General features: G+C 45.3%; 1 protein-coding gene across 1 annotated transcript in view; it reads left to right on the forward strand.

The window, feature by feature from the left end:
- The first annotated feature begins 5539 nt into the window (after positions 1 to 5539).
- RPIA (ribose 5-phosphate isomerase A) overlaps positions 5540 to 16514 on the forward strand; it is a 28913-nt gene continuing 17938 nt past the window's right edge. The window contains exons 1-3 of the mRNA XM_084872512.1: positions 5540 to 5866; positions 10092 to 10152; positions 11809 to 11864. Of these exons, the coding sequence (XP_084728638.1) occupies positions 5585 to 5866; positions 10092 to 10152; positions 11809 to 11864 (399 nt within the window). The 5' untranslated portion in view covers positions 5540 to 5584. The remainder of the gene's footprint in view (positions 5867 to 10091; positions 10153 to 11808; positions 11865 to 16514) is intronic.

Raw genomic sequence — 16514 nt, forward strand, 5'->3', positions numbered from 1 at the left:
CACCCCTTCTTACTCTCTGGAAAACTCAGTTATCCACCGAAGTGGCAAAACCGGCTATCTTCTTTCTCTCTCCCCACTTCTTGAAGTAGGACACAACAAATTCCTTCTGGGAGGTGGGTACATGGTAAATCAGACAGATGCTGCTCAAGCTGAACAGAGGTGGGCTCTTGAGGTTAATGATGCAGGTGTTAGCCAGAGTAGACCCTCTGACATGGAAAGGATGGACCTTCGGAGGTTTTAAAATAGCAGCAGAGTAGATGGATTGTTCTTACACCTCCTTCCAGAAACAAACTGGAAATAAAACTAAACTGAGGAACACCGCCCTTCCTGGTGTGGCTCAGTTGAGCATTGTCCCATGTACTGAAAGATCGCCAATTAGATTCCCTGTCAGGGCACCTGCCATGGTTGTGATTTGGTCCCTGGTCAGGATTCAGGTGGGATGCAAATAATCAATGTTTTCCTCCCCTATCCAAGTTTCTCTCTCTCCCTTCCTCCCTCTCTCTTCAAAAGTCAATAAAAACATTTAAATTGGGGAACATTCATCCTGATTGACAATCTGAAGACTAGCTGAAGAGACTTTTAAACAAGGAAGGGCAGAAACCACTTTGAGACTTGTAGAAAGAATGGGGTCATGAGAGAGAATGGCCCTGTCTTTAGAGGCAGCAGGTGGAGGGTAAGAAGGGATATCTTAATTACAGCGGGGAGGAGATCCTTTTGACTCAGTGATCCCACTCTGGGTATATATTTTAAGAATTCTAAAACAGCAATCAGAAAGAATATATGTACCCCTTTGTTCATTAACTGTTATTTATAATAGCTAAGATCTGGATATAGTCCAAGTGCCCAACAGTATATGAGTAGATAAAAAGCTGTGGTACATTTGCATAATGGAATACTGTGAGGCTGTAAAAAACAAAAAGAGGGTATTCTTAATCTTTGCTATAGCATGGATGGACCTAGATATTATTATGCTAGGTAAAATAAGCAAGTGAGAGAGAGAAAAATACCATACAATTTTACTAATATGTAAAATCTAACAAAATAAACAGATAAATAAAATAGAACCAGAGGCATGGATACATGGAACAGACTGACAAACGTCAGCAGTGAAGGGTGTGAAGGTATTAGCTAAAGAACATGTATGCATACACCATGGACACAAACAATATTGTGATGAGGGGCAAGGGAGGCGGGCATCTCGGGATTGGGTTGGGGGGGGGGTAAAGGGAGGGAAATGGGGAACGTCTGCAGTAGTGTCAACAATGAAGAATTTAAATAAAAAGAAAGGATGGACCTTCTTGTGGGTGGTCCTCCCTGTGTCTGCCAGGCAAAGCTTGATTTCCTCTATCCTCCTCCTTCTCCATCCTCATGGATCAGAACCCTATTCTAGCTCCCTCCAGAGGAAAAAAAAATTGATAGAAATGAGTGATAACCTTGACCAAAGAGAAGAGGTGGGCGATTGGGAACAAATATCAGCGGTGGTGGTGGTGGGAGGAGGGAGTTCCTTGGTGATAGGATAGGACTGGAGAAGGCCGACCATGTAGGAGTTCTGAGTGTGAATGAAGCAGGTGAAACAAGCTGCATAGGATAGACAAGCCATCCCTGAATCCCAACTTAAGGATTCTCAACCTCTGCACGATTGACACTTAGGGTGGAGAACTTCTTTGTGTGGCTGTCTGTGCTCATAGGATGTTTTGCAGCACCCCTGGCCTCTACCAACTAGATGCTAAGAGCATCCTCCAGTCATGACAATGTCTCTAGACATTGCCATACATTCCTTTGGGGACAAAATCACTCCAAGCTGACAAATACTTCTGTAAAGACTTTGAAAGGCAGCTTAGTCCTTAAGCAAGAAATGATTTACACAGCAATAAGGAGCTATACATTTTCCCCCCAGAACCATGCAGTCAACCAGCAGGAAGACTTGGTTTTGGTAAATAGATTGCTGGTTTACCTTCCAATGTTAAATGTACATCAGGATAGTAACATGATGTATTAACCATGGCTCACTTTAATCAATAGACTATCAGAAATAATAAGGTCTCTTTGTCTTCCAAGGCCTTTTCTGTCAATCAAAAATGATTAGTAGACAATAAACCTGCCCTCAGGAAAGGGGATGAAGCAATGCAGGCCACAGGTTAAGACTCCAAAAGACCCCTTAAAATTGTGTGAGAGTTGGATGTCAGCTAATACCTATTTCTAAATTAGTCTAACTGTTGGATAAAACTAGCCTGTATTTGAGGTGTATTTGAGCCAGCACCACTTGCCTCTGGCAGGATCCTCAAATTCATTCATGTCAGCTTTGTAGCTCTGTACAGCCACCCCTGGGAGTCTCCTTCCAAATGACCACACTGCAGGAAAAGAGAGGGAAAGGAGGTGTGAAGTGGGGAGAGTTTTTCTTGCTCCACTGAGCCCAGTAAGGGACCCAGTGGTGCTGTGTATCTCCCTGGGGAAGCCTTCACCCCAGATTAAGGGAAGTGATATAGTGCTCCGTTGCCCTTATTCCTCTCAGACTGTTCCACACTGGAGTCATCAAGGGGTGAGGTGCCTAAGGCCCTCTCACAACCAGCAACAGTGCAGGATAGGCTCTCTGCCTTCCCCCACCCCTGCCTCATGAACCTTCATTCCGGCCCTGAAACCTCTGTTCCAAGGATGTTTGTTAGGTTCCACAAAAGATGAAAAAAATGAGCCCTAAGTGGTGGTTCTTCCCAGTGTAAGTTAGGAAAATACATTAAAGTTTTGGTAGGTTAAGTACTTTATTCAGTATGTCCTCATAGTTTTTTCATTCTTTTCCCCCTTATTATCCATTCTGTCTCAGAGCTATTGCTATTACTTGTGACTTGAAAGAGTAAAGGTATGAGTTGTGTGGTTTACACATGTCAAAGTTTAGGGCTATATTGGTGGTGGTATTGGGGCAATTAATAAATCTCCATCTGGGTGATTCTATGAGATCAAAGTTTGGTCCTGGAGTCACTGAAGGTTTGCATCTCAGCTTCACTTATGAGCAGTGGGACCTTAAGTGAGGACTTCTGTCATGCCTCATCTGTGTAATGGGGATAATAATACCCACTTCTTGGAGGATTAAGTGTGATAGCATCTTAAAAGCATTTGGCATGGTGTTTGGCATGATTATAAATAAACTAGAAGCCCAGTGCACAAAATTCATGCACAGATATGGTCCCTAAGCCTGGCCTGTGATCAGGGCCATTTTCCCCAGCTGCCCACAGCTGGCCCATCCCGCCGCCGCCACCCACCCCGTTTCCCATTTGCTATTGGTGATTGGAGCCTGGTGGCCAGGAAAAGGACTGAGAGGTTGGCTGTTCCCGCTTGCTTGTCAGCATCCCCTTCCCCCACCCCACTTTCCAGTTTGCCATTGGGCAATCTGTGCCTGAGAGGTGGTCAGTGTGCCTCATAGTGACTGGTCGAGCGGTCATTCTGCCATTAGGGTCAATTTGCATATTACCCTTTTGCAATATAGGATAGAGACCTGGTGCATGGATGGGGGTCCGCACTGGTGTGTGGGGCCGGCCGGGGTGAGGGGCCATGGTCTTTCTGGTCTTGGGTCATTTTGCCATTTCAGTCACTGGGCTTTTATTATATAGGATATACAAAGCAGAAGTGTCACAGGAACACAGTAACATATCATTTGAAGGGTTGGTATACTTTTCAGCCCCAAGTGTTGCCAGTAGGATTTCATGAGTCACTGAAGATCACTGGCAAACCTAAGGAGAATGATTAAGTGGACAGAGACTGAAATTTTGTCTGGCTGAAGTTGGACTGTGAGGTTGAGGCACCAAATCTGTTATCCAATCCTGCTCTAGGTGTTTGTTGTGGACCATCTATATGACAGACACATGGAGGTTGCTGTAGGGGTAAAGTCCCTCTTCTCAAAAATATTATTTTCTAGAGAAGATAGATGAAAAACAAGTGCAAGGGTAAGTAAATAAATACTTGAGAGGTCTATGATGAAAATGAACAATAGATAAAGTGGTAGAGGATGAGTGGATGGGAACCTAGTTTAGACTAGGTGATCAGGAAGACTGAGGAGGTGGCATTTCAGCTGGATAAAGCTGGCAGTGCAGATGGGCAGAGCATTTAATGTGGTGAGAAACCCAAGTGAAAATGCTCTGAGGCTAGAGGAGTAAAGTAGATATTGGCTACTAAGAGTTGCTTCAACCTGCGGGTAGTCAGTACTGAGGAGCCAGAATGGGAGAAAAGACTGCCCCCCCCCCCCCCCCCAAGGGATGCAGAAGTGGTCATAAATTTGACTCAAGTAGCTGAAACCGGTTTGGCTCAGTGGATAGAGTCAGTCTGTTGAAAGGTCCCGGGTTCGATTCCGGTCAAGGGCATGTACCTTGGTTGTGGGCACATCTCCAATAGGGGTTGTGCAAGAGGCAGCTGTTCGATGATTCTCTCTCAACGATGTTTCTAACTCTCTATTCCTCTCTGTAAAAAAAATCAATAAAATATATTAAATAAATAAATAAAAATTAAAAAAAAATTGACTCAGGTAGTCTTCAAAGGTGCAGAGACCAACAATAGTGGGAGTCTCAAATATTTTGTTTTGCATCTTAACCAGAACTTGGTGCTAATTTCCAAATTCTGTCTAAAACCTAGGATCCAAATATCACCTCAAATAACTTTTCCTTCTCAGACTAAATGGAGAGGTCAAGGGACTGACAACCTCAGTGGACACAGCAAAGAGAATCTGTGATGAGGGTGAATACATCGGCCCATACTGGAGCTTTGTACACAGAAGAGGGAGAAGGCCCAGAGAGTTTCAAGATGACTTCGTGGGCAGACAGGGAATTCCACCAACATGGGTGAGAAGCACACAGGCTTTGTAAGGACCTCCCAAGTAGTAGGTGTGGCTGGGATTATTAGCATTAACTTCCTTGCCTGTAAAACAGGGACAATAAAAATTTCCCGTCCTTACTATTCCCTACAGGAGGACACCTTACAGAGAGAAGAGAAAGCTTTTATGTTCAGTGAAAGTCCTTGTATTTAAGAACTGCAGGGTCTCTGCAGGGTACACTCGGTGCAGGACAAGGCTCCATCCGGAGGAAGCAGGCCATCCAGGACCGCAGAGTTCAGGACAATGTTTAGGGCAAGGAGACCTTAACTTGTTATTCTTGGGCCTCCGCAGGTCTAGGGAGATTCAAAGGGCGCGGGGGTCCCGTGCGCGTTTCTCTTGGGACTGAGGCTAGAGAAAACACTTTCAAGCGGACGTCTCCATAAGAGCGACTCTCTGCCCTAAGGTCTCGTCCACAGCCACACTGTCACTGCTGGGAAGAACAACAGGTCAGGTGGAACACCCCCTCCTCAGAAACACAAGAGGACAGAAAAACCCCTAAGAAACCGGTTATTCCCGCCACACTGGCCAAACCGGTAGCCGGGATTTGCGTGCCCTTGGAGGAGCATTGTGGGACTGGTAGTCCAGGCTGAGGCGCAGCTCAGGACTTCGAAAGCCACAGAACTACATTTCCCAGGAAGCTCCGCGCGGGCGCCGTACATGCGCGTGACGACTAGACTTCCGGAAGAACCTGGGGCGGGACCGTGGCTGTGGCTGGAGCTAGGCTTCGGGATGCAGCGTCCTGGGCCCTTCAGCACCCTCTACGGGCGGGTCCTGGCCCCGCTGCCAGGACGGGCCGGGGGCGCGGCCTCTGGAGGAGGCGGGAACAGGTGGGGTGCCCCGGGCTCCCTTGTGCAGCCGCCGGTGTGCGCTCATTCCGGTACCGGCGGCGCGGGCCAGACAAGCCCCAACGTCAAGGAAGCCAGCAGTGCCTTCCCAGCCCCCTCCACGATGTCCAAGGCGGAGGAGGCCAAGAAGCTTGCGGGCCACGCGGCAGTGGAGAATCACGTGAGGGTGAGCAGCCCGGGCTGCGGGCTGGGCTCCTGGTGGGCTCCGCTGGGACGCCCTTGTTCCTGGAAGGGCGTGGGCTGCCGGAGCAGGGAGAGGGCGCGCCTTGCCCGGGTTACTTCCCTGCTCCTTAACGGCCGTTTTGATGTGGGGTCTGCGGGGGGCGAGCTTCCCAAAGACTCTGTGTGGCCCGACAACAGGTTTGCAAAGCGGAGCCCCGGTGGTGTCATGTTGAGTGGGGCTGGAAGAGACTTGCCCTCTGGTTTCCTTACCAACAAAGGGAAACTGATGAGTTCCGGGCTGCGGACAGGTCCTCTCTTCACATTCCTGGAAAGCCGGTGGAGAACTGGCTTGAAAATTGCCTTGGCACTTGACTCCAAGTAGGCTTTAGCTTGGCGCGTCCGCTCCCGAGAGTACTCGCCAGGGGGTTGGAGGGACAGAGTGTGAGCGAAAGACCTGATCGCTGAACGCCCCTTCGACGGGGCGGGGTGGACACTGCAAGCCTGGAGGATGCTGTTCCGAGATGTTAAACTGTTAGTGGTGAGGTCCTGGCCCCACTTGTTTGTTAAGCGGGTGTGATTCTTGCTGTTAGTGGAGTCTTTTAACCCGAGTGAATTTGTTGTTGCTTACCAAGTTAATTATCTTAATTAAAATATTTGGGTAGCCAGGTGGAGTATCTTTTTCCTTAGGTGGAGTTTCTTAGACTTTATTGGCTTTTTGTCTTTTCTACTTAAAAAATGGTATTATCTTCTAATACTAGTGCTTGAGAATACATTAACTTACAAAGTTATTTTGCACATAGATGATGTTTGATCCCCACACAGCCTGTCTAAGTGCAGTAAGCTGGCTCAGCATGTTCTGTAGAAGGAATGGCCAAGGATCATCCAAAACCTAGTGAGTCCTGTGAGGTAGCACCCTTCCACCAGGTCCTCGCTGCCCTGCCCTGGAGTCACTTGTTACAAGTCTGGTTAGCAATAGGGTTTTCTATGGTAATTCACAGAGTTAATGTAAAATGTGTATTTTGGCTCTACTTTTGGGATTCAGTGCCTCAGCTGCAAAATTGGGACAATAAGCTGAGATTTCAAAATGCCTGGATAAAGTGAATAGCTAATGGACAGGTAAATAAAAAGAAATCAATACACTTAGAAAAGCCCCGTACCTTAATTTTCCTGTTAACCTGTTTGCATTAATATTTGGTGGTGCATGTCTTCCTGACCTTTGTTTTATAATTATGTATTTGCTTAAATAAAATTTGTAAGCCCTCACCTCAGGCTAAAGCCCCCAAACACTGGATTCCAGCTATATTATTCCAAAAGTTGCCAGGTAATTCTGTGGAGATCTCCACTGCCTTTGGGGGGCACCTCACCCAATGCCAGTGGCACCCACTTTCCTACCAGCATTGTTTCCTGAGATTCCAACACTACTTGAATTCTGTATTTTCTGCTGTTTAATGGTGATTTATTCTTTCCTTTGTTTACCAGGTATTTATTAAGTGTCCAGCAGTGTCAGTTGGTATGGTTATCAGAAGTGGGTTAGAACTCGAAGGAGAAGAGTCTGGTCTTGGATCCTTTGCAAGTGGGATAACTAATTCAAATAACATTTACTGAGCATATCCATGTACTTAATTGTCATGTACTTTATTGCTCTCTCCAGTGGGTATCTTTTACTCCATCTAAGGCCATCTTGTCCTCTATTTTGTGACTTGGATTCCTTTATTCACTGTGTAAGATTATCAGGGTAGTTTATATGCTAAGTCCTATTGGTTCCACTTTTGGGTTGTTCTTAGAGCTGACCTTTTCCCTTGATCTACCAGCCCCATTTAGACTTTCCCCAGGGCCAGATGTTAGTGGTTGCCTTTATCTTCTCCCCTCTATCAGCTTCCCAGCATTATCCTCTGAAGCTCTCTTCTGCTCTTGTCACAGTGGTCCTTGCGGGGCTTCTTCCTGACCTGTAACACACTGGAGAATCTATTGTAAGCTTAAGTACTCAGCATGGTGGGAAGGATCCATAGACAAAAGGATTATCAGGTTAGGGAATTGCCTTGAGCTACCACTATCTCAACATTCTCCGTGCTTAGGGAACCAGGTGCTTAGAGTCTGCCCAAGGTCTTTCTGCCTTCAGTGTTCCTTGGTATATTCTCATGATAGTATAGGCAAGGGATGGCTTCCAGCACTCTGCCTTTATGTTAAAATCATGTACGTCCTTCAGGATTTGCTGCAAATGCCATTTCTTCCTTTCAGTTTTTCCTTCGCCTCATAAGGGGGGAGTGCATATTGTCTTTGATTTTGTAGCACTTTATACAATATCTCTTAGGAGTCTTATGTTCTGGTCATCTCTGTGTTTGTGTCTCCCAGTCCCAAAAAGGTTACGTTTCTTATCTTCATGCAGTGTTGGTATAGTGGGGCCTTCCTAGTTAATGTTCAATGAATCTTGTGAAGTGTGGACATAAATATGGAGGTTGTGGAATTGTTGGTGGGTTGAATCTGGGGGTGTAGATCCAATTCATAGTCCACTGGTATTCTATTGGTGTTCCATGTGGTAACCATCTCCACATCTGGATGGATGGAGAACTTGGAGATAGCCACCCTGAGCTCAAATCTGCCAGTTTATGGGATTATAGCTACCCTTGTTGGGAAGTCACCCAAGCTTGGAATGGAAAATTCTGCAAGCTGGCCTTTTTCAAAAAGATCCCCCATTTGTCCCCAGCTTATAAAAATAATCAAGCAAAGCCAGCCCCTGAGCCTGTTCAGAGGACCTTCCTTTCCTCTGTGCTGCCTCCTTTGAGCTCCAGCATAAGCTTGATAAAATCTGTCTGGATATGTCTGTGGGGTATTCTCTCCATTTCTTGTGGAGAAACCAAGAACCACAAGGAGGGGTCTCCACTGATTGATTGGTTGGTGCCAGGGTAGGGGGTCATCATTCAATGCTGCTGGTCCCGAAGTGAGCTGTAGCGTCACTTGTTTGGTTTTGCTGCTTTTCTGGGCGTGGACCTGAAATACAATTGAGACATTTTGCCTTAGACTGGCAGATTGCTCCCAGGAAATTGCTGAGGAATTGAGCTCCATATTAGTTCCTGAGTGTTTGTGCCCTGACCTAGTGCTGTTTGTGGTTTAACTGTCCTCTGCTGGGCCCCAGCTCTGCCCCTGCTCCTAGGCACCTTCCCCTTTGTTAAGGAGGAAGGCTCAGAAGTGTGATGGCTGTTTTTTGTCCTTTGCACTCAGGAAGTGTTCTATATCTTTACAAGACCTTCCTATTGCAGATGAAGACTTTTTCTCATGTACCTAATTAAGCCTGCCATCTTTGCAGATTCTCTGAGGCAGGATTGCATCACCTGGACAGAAACTGATACAATTTGCTGTTTTGAGGTTACTTCAGACTCTTTCCTCTTCTGTCAACTCTGGGGGATCTCTAGATTGTGGGCTGGATATGCCCCTCTGGTTCCCTGTGATGCTACCAAAGTGAGGTATCTGTGGTCAATCCCCTGCCTTCTAGATCTTAAGCTCATCTGAAAAGGCACTGAAGCCATAAACCTTGACTTATTAATGCCCAGAGCTTTTCCTTTCTGATCACCTGGCCCAGGGGTTGGTCAGGGTTATTTCAGTGCTCATCTGCTGGCCACTATTAGGACAACTTCAGTTATTCTATGTGGAAAGTGAGCCAAGTCTTTTGTCTGACCGGATGTAGGGAGGGTTAACAGGCCCAAAATGGAGTCACATATGCTAAGCCCCACGTCACCAAACCAAGACTTAATGACAGTTTTGGCTCTCCCAGAAATGGAATCGTAATCCAGTCAGACAGCCGGACAGACACTGCCATCCCTTAGGGAAGTCTGTGAAAGTCTTCTTAGAGGGAAGTGTGTGAAAGTCTTTCATTTTGGACAGTCCTGGAGCCTCCTCTCTGTCTGCTAGATTGGATGCTGCCCAATTTGAACCAGATTTTGCTCAAATCAACTCTTGACATTTGTAAACTTGCCCAGTATGTCTTTCCTCAGGAGGAGATGGTGATGTCAGTGTCAGATGAAAGGAGAAGGGCTCGGCTGATGAACTGCCCCCGGGCACTGTAATAAAGACCAGTTGATGTTCCTGTAAAATGAGCACAGTGCTTGCCTGTAATCTCGTTAATGAATTACTGTTCATAATTTATTGCTCTAGGAAGCAAGCAGGCTGGAGAGGGAATAAAAGATGGTATTAATAAGTTTTGTTTTTTTCCTCCTTTTTTTTTTTTTTGTCAGAATAACCAAGTGCTGGGAATTGGAAGTGGTTCTACAATTGTCCATGCTGTGCAGCGAATAGGTATGTCCTTGGGCTGTTTCCTGTATGTTTTGTCAGTAATGGACGCTATGGGTGGTAGAAGCGGGGAGCAGGATTGGGGCATAGAAAACACCTGCTGGGTATGGCTCCAGCATTGGAGCTGCTTGTCTGTCAGCTTATGTGTTCCTGCTTTTCCCTGAGAGAGATTCTTGGGTCTCTTCAGCCATCTCTGGGGGTTGCCCCAGCTTACCCAGCTGGAGGGGAGGAACACACTTAGAGTGAGATCTCAAAAGAATTTTATTCTCATTAATGTGTGTGTGTGTGTGTGTGTGTGTGTAATCCTCATTAAAGCTCGTGTGCGCTTGGTCTCAGGGACCCTGAGCTGAGGCAAGCTTTCTGACCCTCAGACAATCTCAGGCAAACAAATCAAGGTCAGTGCAGGCTTGACCTGAAGTGAATTTGAGGTCCCTGCAGTTGCTGCCTGGTTCCCGCCGGTGCTGGCTTTTCTGATTAGGGTGTCTCTGTGCTTAGGAAGGCGCAGGAATTCCCAGCCCCTGTGGCTGCTCCACAGGCTTTACTGCCTGCTTTTGTTTGTAAGAACAAAGCCCAGAGGAGAGGCTTGCTAGAGTGCTGGCCTCTTCTAGTTCCAGGGCAAAGTGCTCAGGAGACAAAGTCCAGCACCACCCGGTCTTTAAGGAGTGGCCGTGGTGCTGGTGTGTTGGCTTCTGGAAGCGCCTCATGGGCCGAACAGGGGCCTTAGCACTGAGTGAGGGGAGAATTTTATTTTTTATTTATTTATTTTTAAAATATATTTTATTGATTTTGTACAGAGAGGAAGGGAGAGAGATAGAGAGTTAGAAACATCGATGAGAGAGAGTCATCGATCAGTTGCCTCTTGCACACCCCCTACTGGGGATATGCCCGCAACCAAGGTACATGCCCTTGACCGGAATTGAACCCGGGTCCCTTCAGTCCCCAAGCCGACGCTCTATCCATTGAGCTAAACCGGTCCCGGCGTGAGGGGAGAATTTTAAGTTCAAGAATTAACTGTGGGTTTTGTAATAGTGACATCTCAACCTCACAATATGCAACCCAGTAATGAAAAAAACGTAAGCTTTAACAAGGCAGTGTTTTTTTTAAGACCTTTTTAAAAAAATCAAGTTTTCCTGAAAGGTAGAAACCCCAAATGCATGAATGAACCCACTCTAACAACCCACTGGGGCTACAAATGATTATATATTTTTGTATTAAATGTAAAAGGCAGTATAGGGAAGATTTTAACTGAAGCTAGACTGCCAGGGGTCATATTCCAGTTCTGCCCCTTGTTAGCTGTGTAACTACCTCTGCTTTAGTTTCCTCTTCTGTAAAATGGAGGTAATAATTGTACCTTTTCCTTTGGGTTATAACTGACCTTCAGGATTAAAAGAGTTCACAGGCACACACAGTTCCTTGACTATTGCCAGGCACATAATAGCAGACACTGGCGTTGCTCTTCCACAGTTAGTACTTACTACTGCCTTAGGCTTTCTACTGTCCTGTCTTGTGATGTGGGATGTATGTTCACCAACTTTGTCAAAAAGGGGGGCATGGTATGAAAGGCAGACTTTACTTTTCAGTTGGATTTGAGCAAACGTGTCCAAGACAAGAAAAGTGAAGTGAGAGAGTGAAGACCCACCGCCATGGTTTCTCTCTCCACAGCTGAACGAGTGAAGCAGGAGAACCTGAACCTCGTCTGTGTTCCCACGTCCTTCCAGGTGGGCCTGCTTTCCATTCTGCTGAACCTTCCGGGTCCCTGAGCACAGGGCGGTGTGGCTGTGGGGTGTGCACCAGGCTGTTCCCTGTGAGAGGGCCGGGAGCAGGAGAGTGTATTTACTGAAATCATGTGTCTTATGTAGCTTGCTCTCTACCAAGCCATGCCAACCCTTGTGGAGGTGCTGACCAAAGAGCACAGAATACAACATGACACAAAAGGAACCACATGAATATACAATACATAAGACAGCGTTCTCCAGGCGACCTTTCCTTGTTGATAATTGTCTCCTCAGCTGTGTCTAATTTGTTAATTCCTGTGCCCCATCTTTAAACAAAGTAAACCAGACACAAAGAGACACAAAACAACAATCAACAGAGACACTCTATGTACAATATTTATAGGTGTGCACAACCAACAAACAAGAACTTCACACCATGCTCCTTGTCTGTCCAGCCACAGAAACCTCTCCTTGGTTAGTACTTACTGCCATGGGCTTTCTACTGTCCCCGTCTTGTGATGTGTGAGGAATGTTCATTAACTTTGTCAAAAACGTGGGGACATGGTATGAAAGGCAGACAAATGCCTGCATTTAAAACTGACCGAAGCAGAGCAATGTCTCTTGTCCCAGAGTGGATCAGACTAAGGGCTTGGAGACCACGCTGGAGGTCCCTTGCCACCCGAGCTGATCAGGCGCTCCCAGACAAGAGGTAGTGAAATGTCTCCCATGCAGTACACAGTACTGCAATACACAGTGCATGCTTCCTTACAAGGAAGCCCAGATGAGAGGCAGCAAGTGCTTCTCATGCCATATGAAATGCTTGATTCCTTCTACAAAAACCCTTGATTCAACTTAAGTCTCAGAAGAGACGGGGATTGCTGAGTCTGTGGCTGGGACTCTGAACAGGAAAATTCCTGGTAGCGCTGCAAATAAGAGTCCAGGCCTCAGCCCCAGGAACTCCCAGTCCAGGCAGCAAGTGAGGTCCCTGGTACTCACCCTAGAGGAATCTCGAATAGGTTCCTTCGTGGTTGCCAGATTATATAACCAGACAATCAATGGGTCCATGCTTCCTGTCACTACTTGAGCCATTTAAGCAGAGGCAGGGTTGAATCATATATGAGTGTTTATTCCAGTACTGGTGGCAGTAAGGGAGAGCAGCAGGTCATCCACAAAAATCTTCCCTGTAACACACACCCCCCCCCCCCCCCCCCATAAGCCAGCTGCTTATATAGGAGAGGACAAAGATCACTGGAGAAGTAGGGATTACTTCTCCACGTGATCTTCAGGGAAGTTTGGATTACAGGCGTGGGGAAGCAGGCTATGAAGGCTGGAATGGGACTCTATTGTTTGGGCAACAAGGTTGTCAATCTTTCCATGATAATAGGCAGTTCTTGAATGAGAATGGACTCCATTCCAAGGTTGACTCCCAAGGTCCTGGAGGCATACAACTTCCATAGCCATAGCCTCGTTAAAATATCCTTTCTTTAACCAGATATAGGCAGTCATGGTTAACAGTATGATTAGTATTTCCCATAACCATAACCAGTCCCCAATATTCTATTTTTGCCCCTAATATAAGAACCCTCTCTCCAAATAAGTTACACGGAGGTATTGGTGGCTAGAATGACAACATATCTTTCTTGGGGGAGCATAGTTCCATCCCTAACACTCAGATCATTTGTGAGCATGACTTCTCTGTGTGTGTAGGGTACTCACATGGGCCTCTAGCAGAGATGGGAGAAGGGAGGGTTGGAGGATTTGCTGATGGGAGCAAGCTCAGAGGCTTCCAGCCCAGGGAATCTGAGGTCCTAGTAAGGGTCTTCCATATGTGAATGGGGTGCACACTGTTTACAAAAAGTACAGATTCTATGCTCATATATTGCTTATTATCTGGGGAAATACAGTAGGTGTGGGGCAGGGGTGTTAGTTTCAGGCCTCCCAGCTACACAGCATGGATAGCACTTACTTCCTATCCCTGATGTGCTGGATTCTGGACCGGTGTGGGAGTGAGTGGGTGACTAGTGCTGGGATGGTGAGGGAGCAGAGTTAGTTGAACATAGTGATTATTGAGGGTGTATATATTTTTATCAGGGATATGGGACTCCCTGTGTATGCAAGGTGTTATTTGCTATCTCCATAATCCTAGTGTTGTGCCTGGCTCTTAGGCACTCTGCAAGTGTTGTTGGTTGAATTTGTGTGTGTCATTTGTCACAAATATATAGTAGAGAAAAAAGTAGAGATGTGTCTTTTAGGAGCAGGAAAGAGCCTACTCTTTGCCAGGGGTTTGGGGAAGGCTTCCTAGAAAGGCTGGTCTTTGAATTGAAAATGAGTGCTGGAGTCTGGGAGAGGGCAGGGCATTTTAGGCAGAGGAGGAATGACAAGAGCACAAAGACTCCTTTTAAGTTGCTACTGTTTATAGCATTATTAGTAGCATTTTACTTTGTAAAATAACTTCATCCATTTATAAGCAGGGTTGTCCTCCTTTTTTCCTTCTATTCTCACCATTTCCCTTCTCTTCTAACCCATTCTTAGTTCCTACACAGGACAGGAACAGATGACAGAAATTCTGGTCCTTGGTCTGTTCTTAACTTATCACTGTGTGACCTCCCCGGGCTTACACTAAATAACTCCTTTTGGATTGAATTCACAAGGATCAGTTATTCACTCAGCTGTTGGCTCAATGTGGCGCCAACTGCTGAAGGGTAACAGGTGTTTGAAATGTGTTCTTTCTACTCTGCTGCAGCCTAGATGGACAGACAGGACATCTTCATCAAATAGTACCACAGTCAAGTAGAGCTTTGAACTTAAGAAAAGTTAAATAAAATGATATATTTACACGGGACTCTTCCCCTAGGAATCGTGATAGAACATTTTTCTTGCATCCATTTTTCATGAAATGTATTTGAATATAGTTTGGTACTGTTTCTAAAGTATATAAAGTTAATAGGAAATCATAGTATATCACATTTTTATTTGCATGATAAATTATTACCTGAACTATTTGCAGTTTTTGTCAATTTTCTAACACTGTAATAAGTACTTGTTGCCATGGCACAAATACCCCCAAACTTAGCAGTTTCAAACAACATTTATTATTATCTAGATGATTTGGTTGGGTGGAATCTGGATGGTTCTGGCTTCAGATCTCTCGTAAGGTTGCATCCGAGCTGTTGGTCAGGGTTGCAGTCCTCTCAAGACTCAACATGGTTGAAGGATCTGCTTCCAGGCTCAGTCACATAGGGGTTTGCAGGCCTCAGTTCTTCATAGGCTGTTGGGTAGAAGGCCTGTGCTCAGGCTGTCTCAGTGTCTTAAGGACATAGAGTGTGTTATAAGAGAGGGAAGAAAGGAGGGAGCGAAGGAGAAGAGGAGGCTTCAGCATGTCACACCCCAAGCCTCCTTTGCCTACCCCACTATAACACTCTGTATAAACTTGCCTCAGCAGTGTCATGCCATGTGGCATTGGTCACACAGACCAGCCCTGAGACATTGTGGGAAGGAATTACCCAATGGCATGAATACCAAGAGGGAGTAATTGGGGGTCATCTTGGAGGCTGCCTTCGAGGTATTCCCAATATGTTTATAGTCTTTTTTTTTTTAAGTTTCTTTTTTTTTCTTTCTATTTTTTTTTTATTAAGGTATTATATGTGTACATACCTTACCACCCCCCCCACACACACACACTCCCATACATGCCCTCCCTCCCCAGAGTTTTTCGTCCATTGGTTATGCTTATATGCATGCATACAAGATTTCTTATCTCCCCCATATCTCCCTACCCTCCCTGCTGTAATTTGTGTTTATAGTCTTGAGTTCTGGAACTAGGATTTCTCCAGTACTACTTTGGAGAAATCTAGGTACTTGGAAATAATTAAGGAATATCATTTTTATTATTGTTTTCTCCTGTCAATATATGTTTCTCTCTAATTCGAATAAAATTGCCCTATCTGGTTTGGTTGGATAGAGCATCAGCCTGCAAACTGAAGGGTCTTGGTTTGGATTCCAGGCAAGGGCACATGCCTGGGTTTCGGGCTCTCTCCTCAGTGAGGGACGTGCAGGCAGCAGCCGATCAATTATTTTCTCTCATCATTGATGTTTCCATCTCTCTCTCTCCCTTTTTCTTCCTCTCTGAAATCAATAAGTATATATTTTTAAAAATTTATCTTGTTTTTTTAAACTTTCATTTTTTTTTTTCAGTCAGCATTTTATTTTTGCCTTTTATTATGGAAAACTTCAAACTTCAGAAAGGCTAAAGAACAATATAATGAATTTCCATATACCCATTACCCAGTTTGAACAATTATCAGTTCGTGGCCAATTTATTTTCATCTGTACTCCATTCTCCTCCACCTTGACTATTTTGAAACATCTCAGTCATAGTGTCAATTCATTGTATATATTTCATTATGTCTGTCTGAAAACTAGGGAGGCTTATAAACATCTCCACAATACTTTAAAAATGTAACAGTAATCTTTAATAGCATCAAATATAAATCCAGCTTTCAAAATTCCCCTCTTGTCTTATCTTTATCAATATTTTTTTTATAGTTTGAACCAGGATCCAAATAAAATCCACACATTGCAAATTCCAGGGTCTTTGTATTTTATTCTTAAATTTTGGATGTGAAGATTTATGTTGGTCATTTCATGCATCCC

Source organism: Pipistrellus hanaki (genome assembly GCF_964339955.1).
Source record: "Pipistrellus hanaki genome assembly, chromosome: 2".
In the NCBI taxonomy this organism is placed as follows: Eukaryota; Metazoa; Chordata; class Mammalia; order Chiroptera; family Vespertilionidae; genus Pipistrellus; species Pipistrellus hanaki.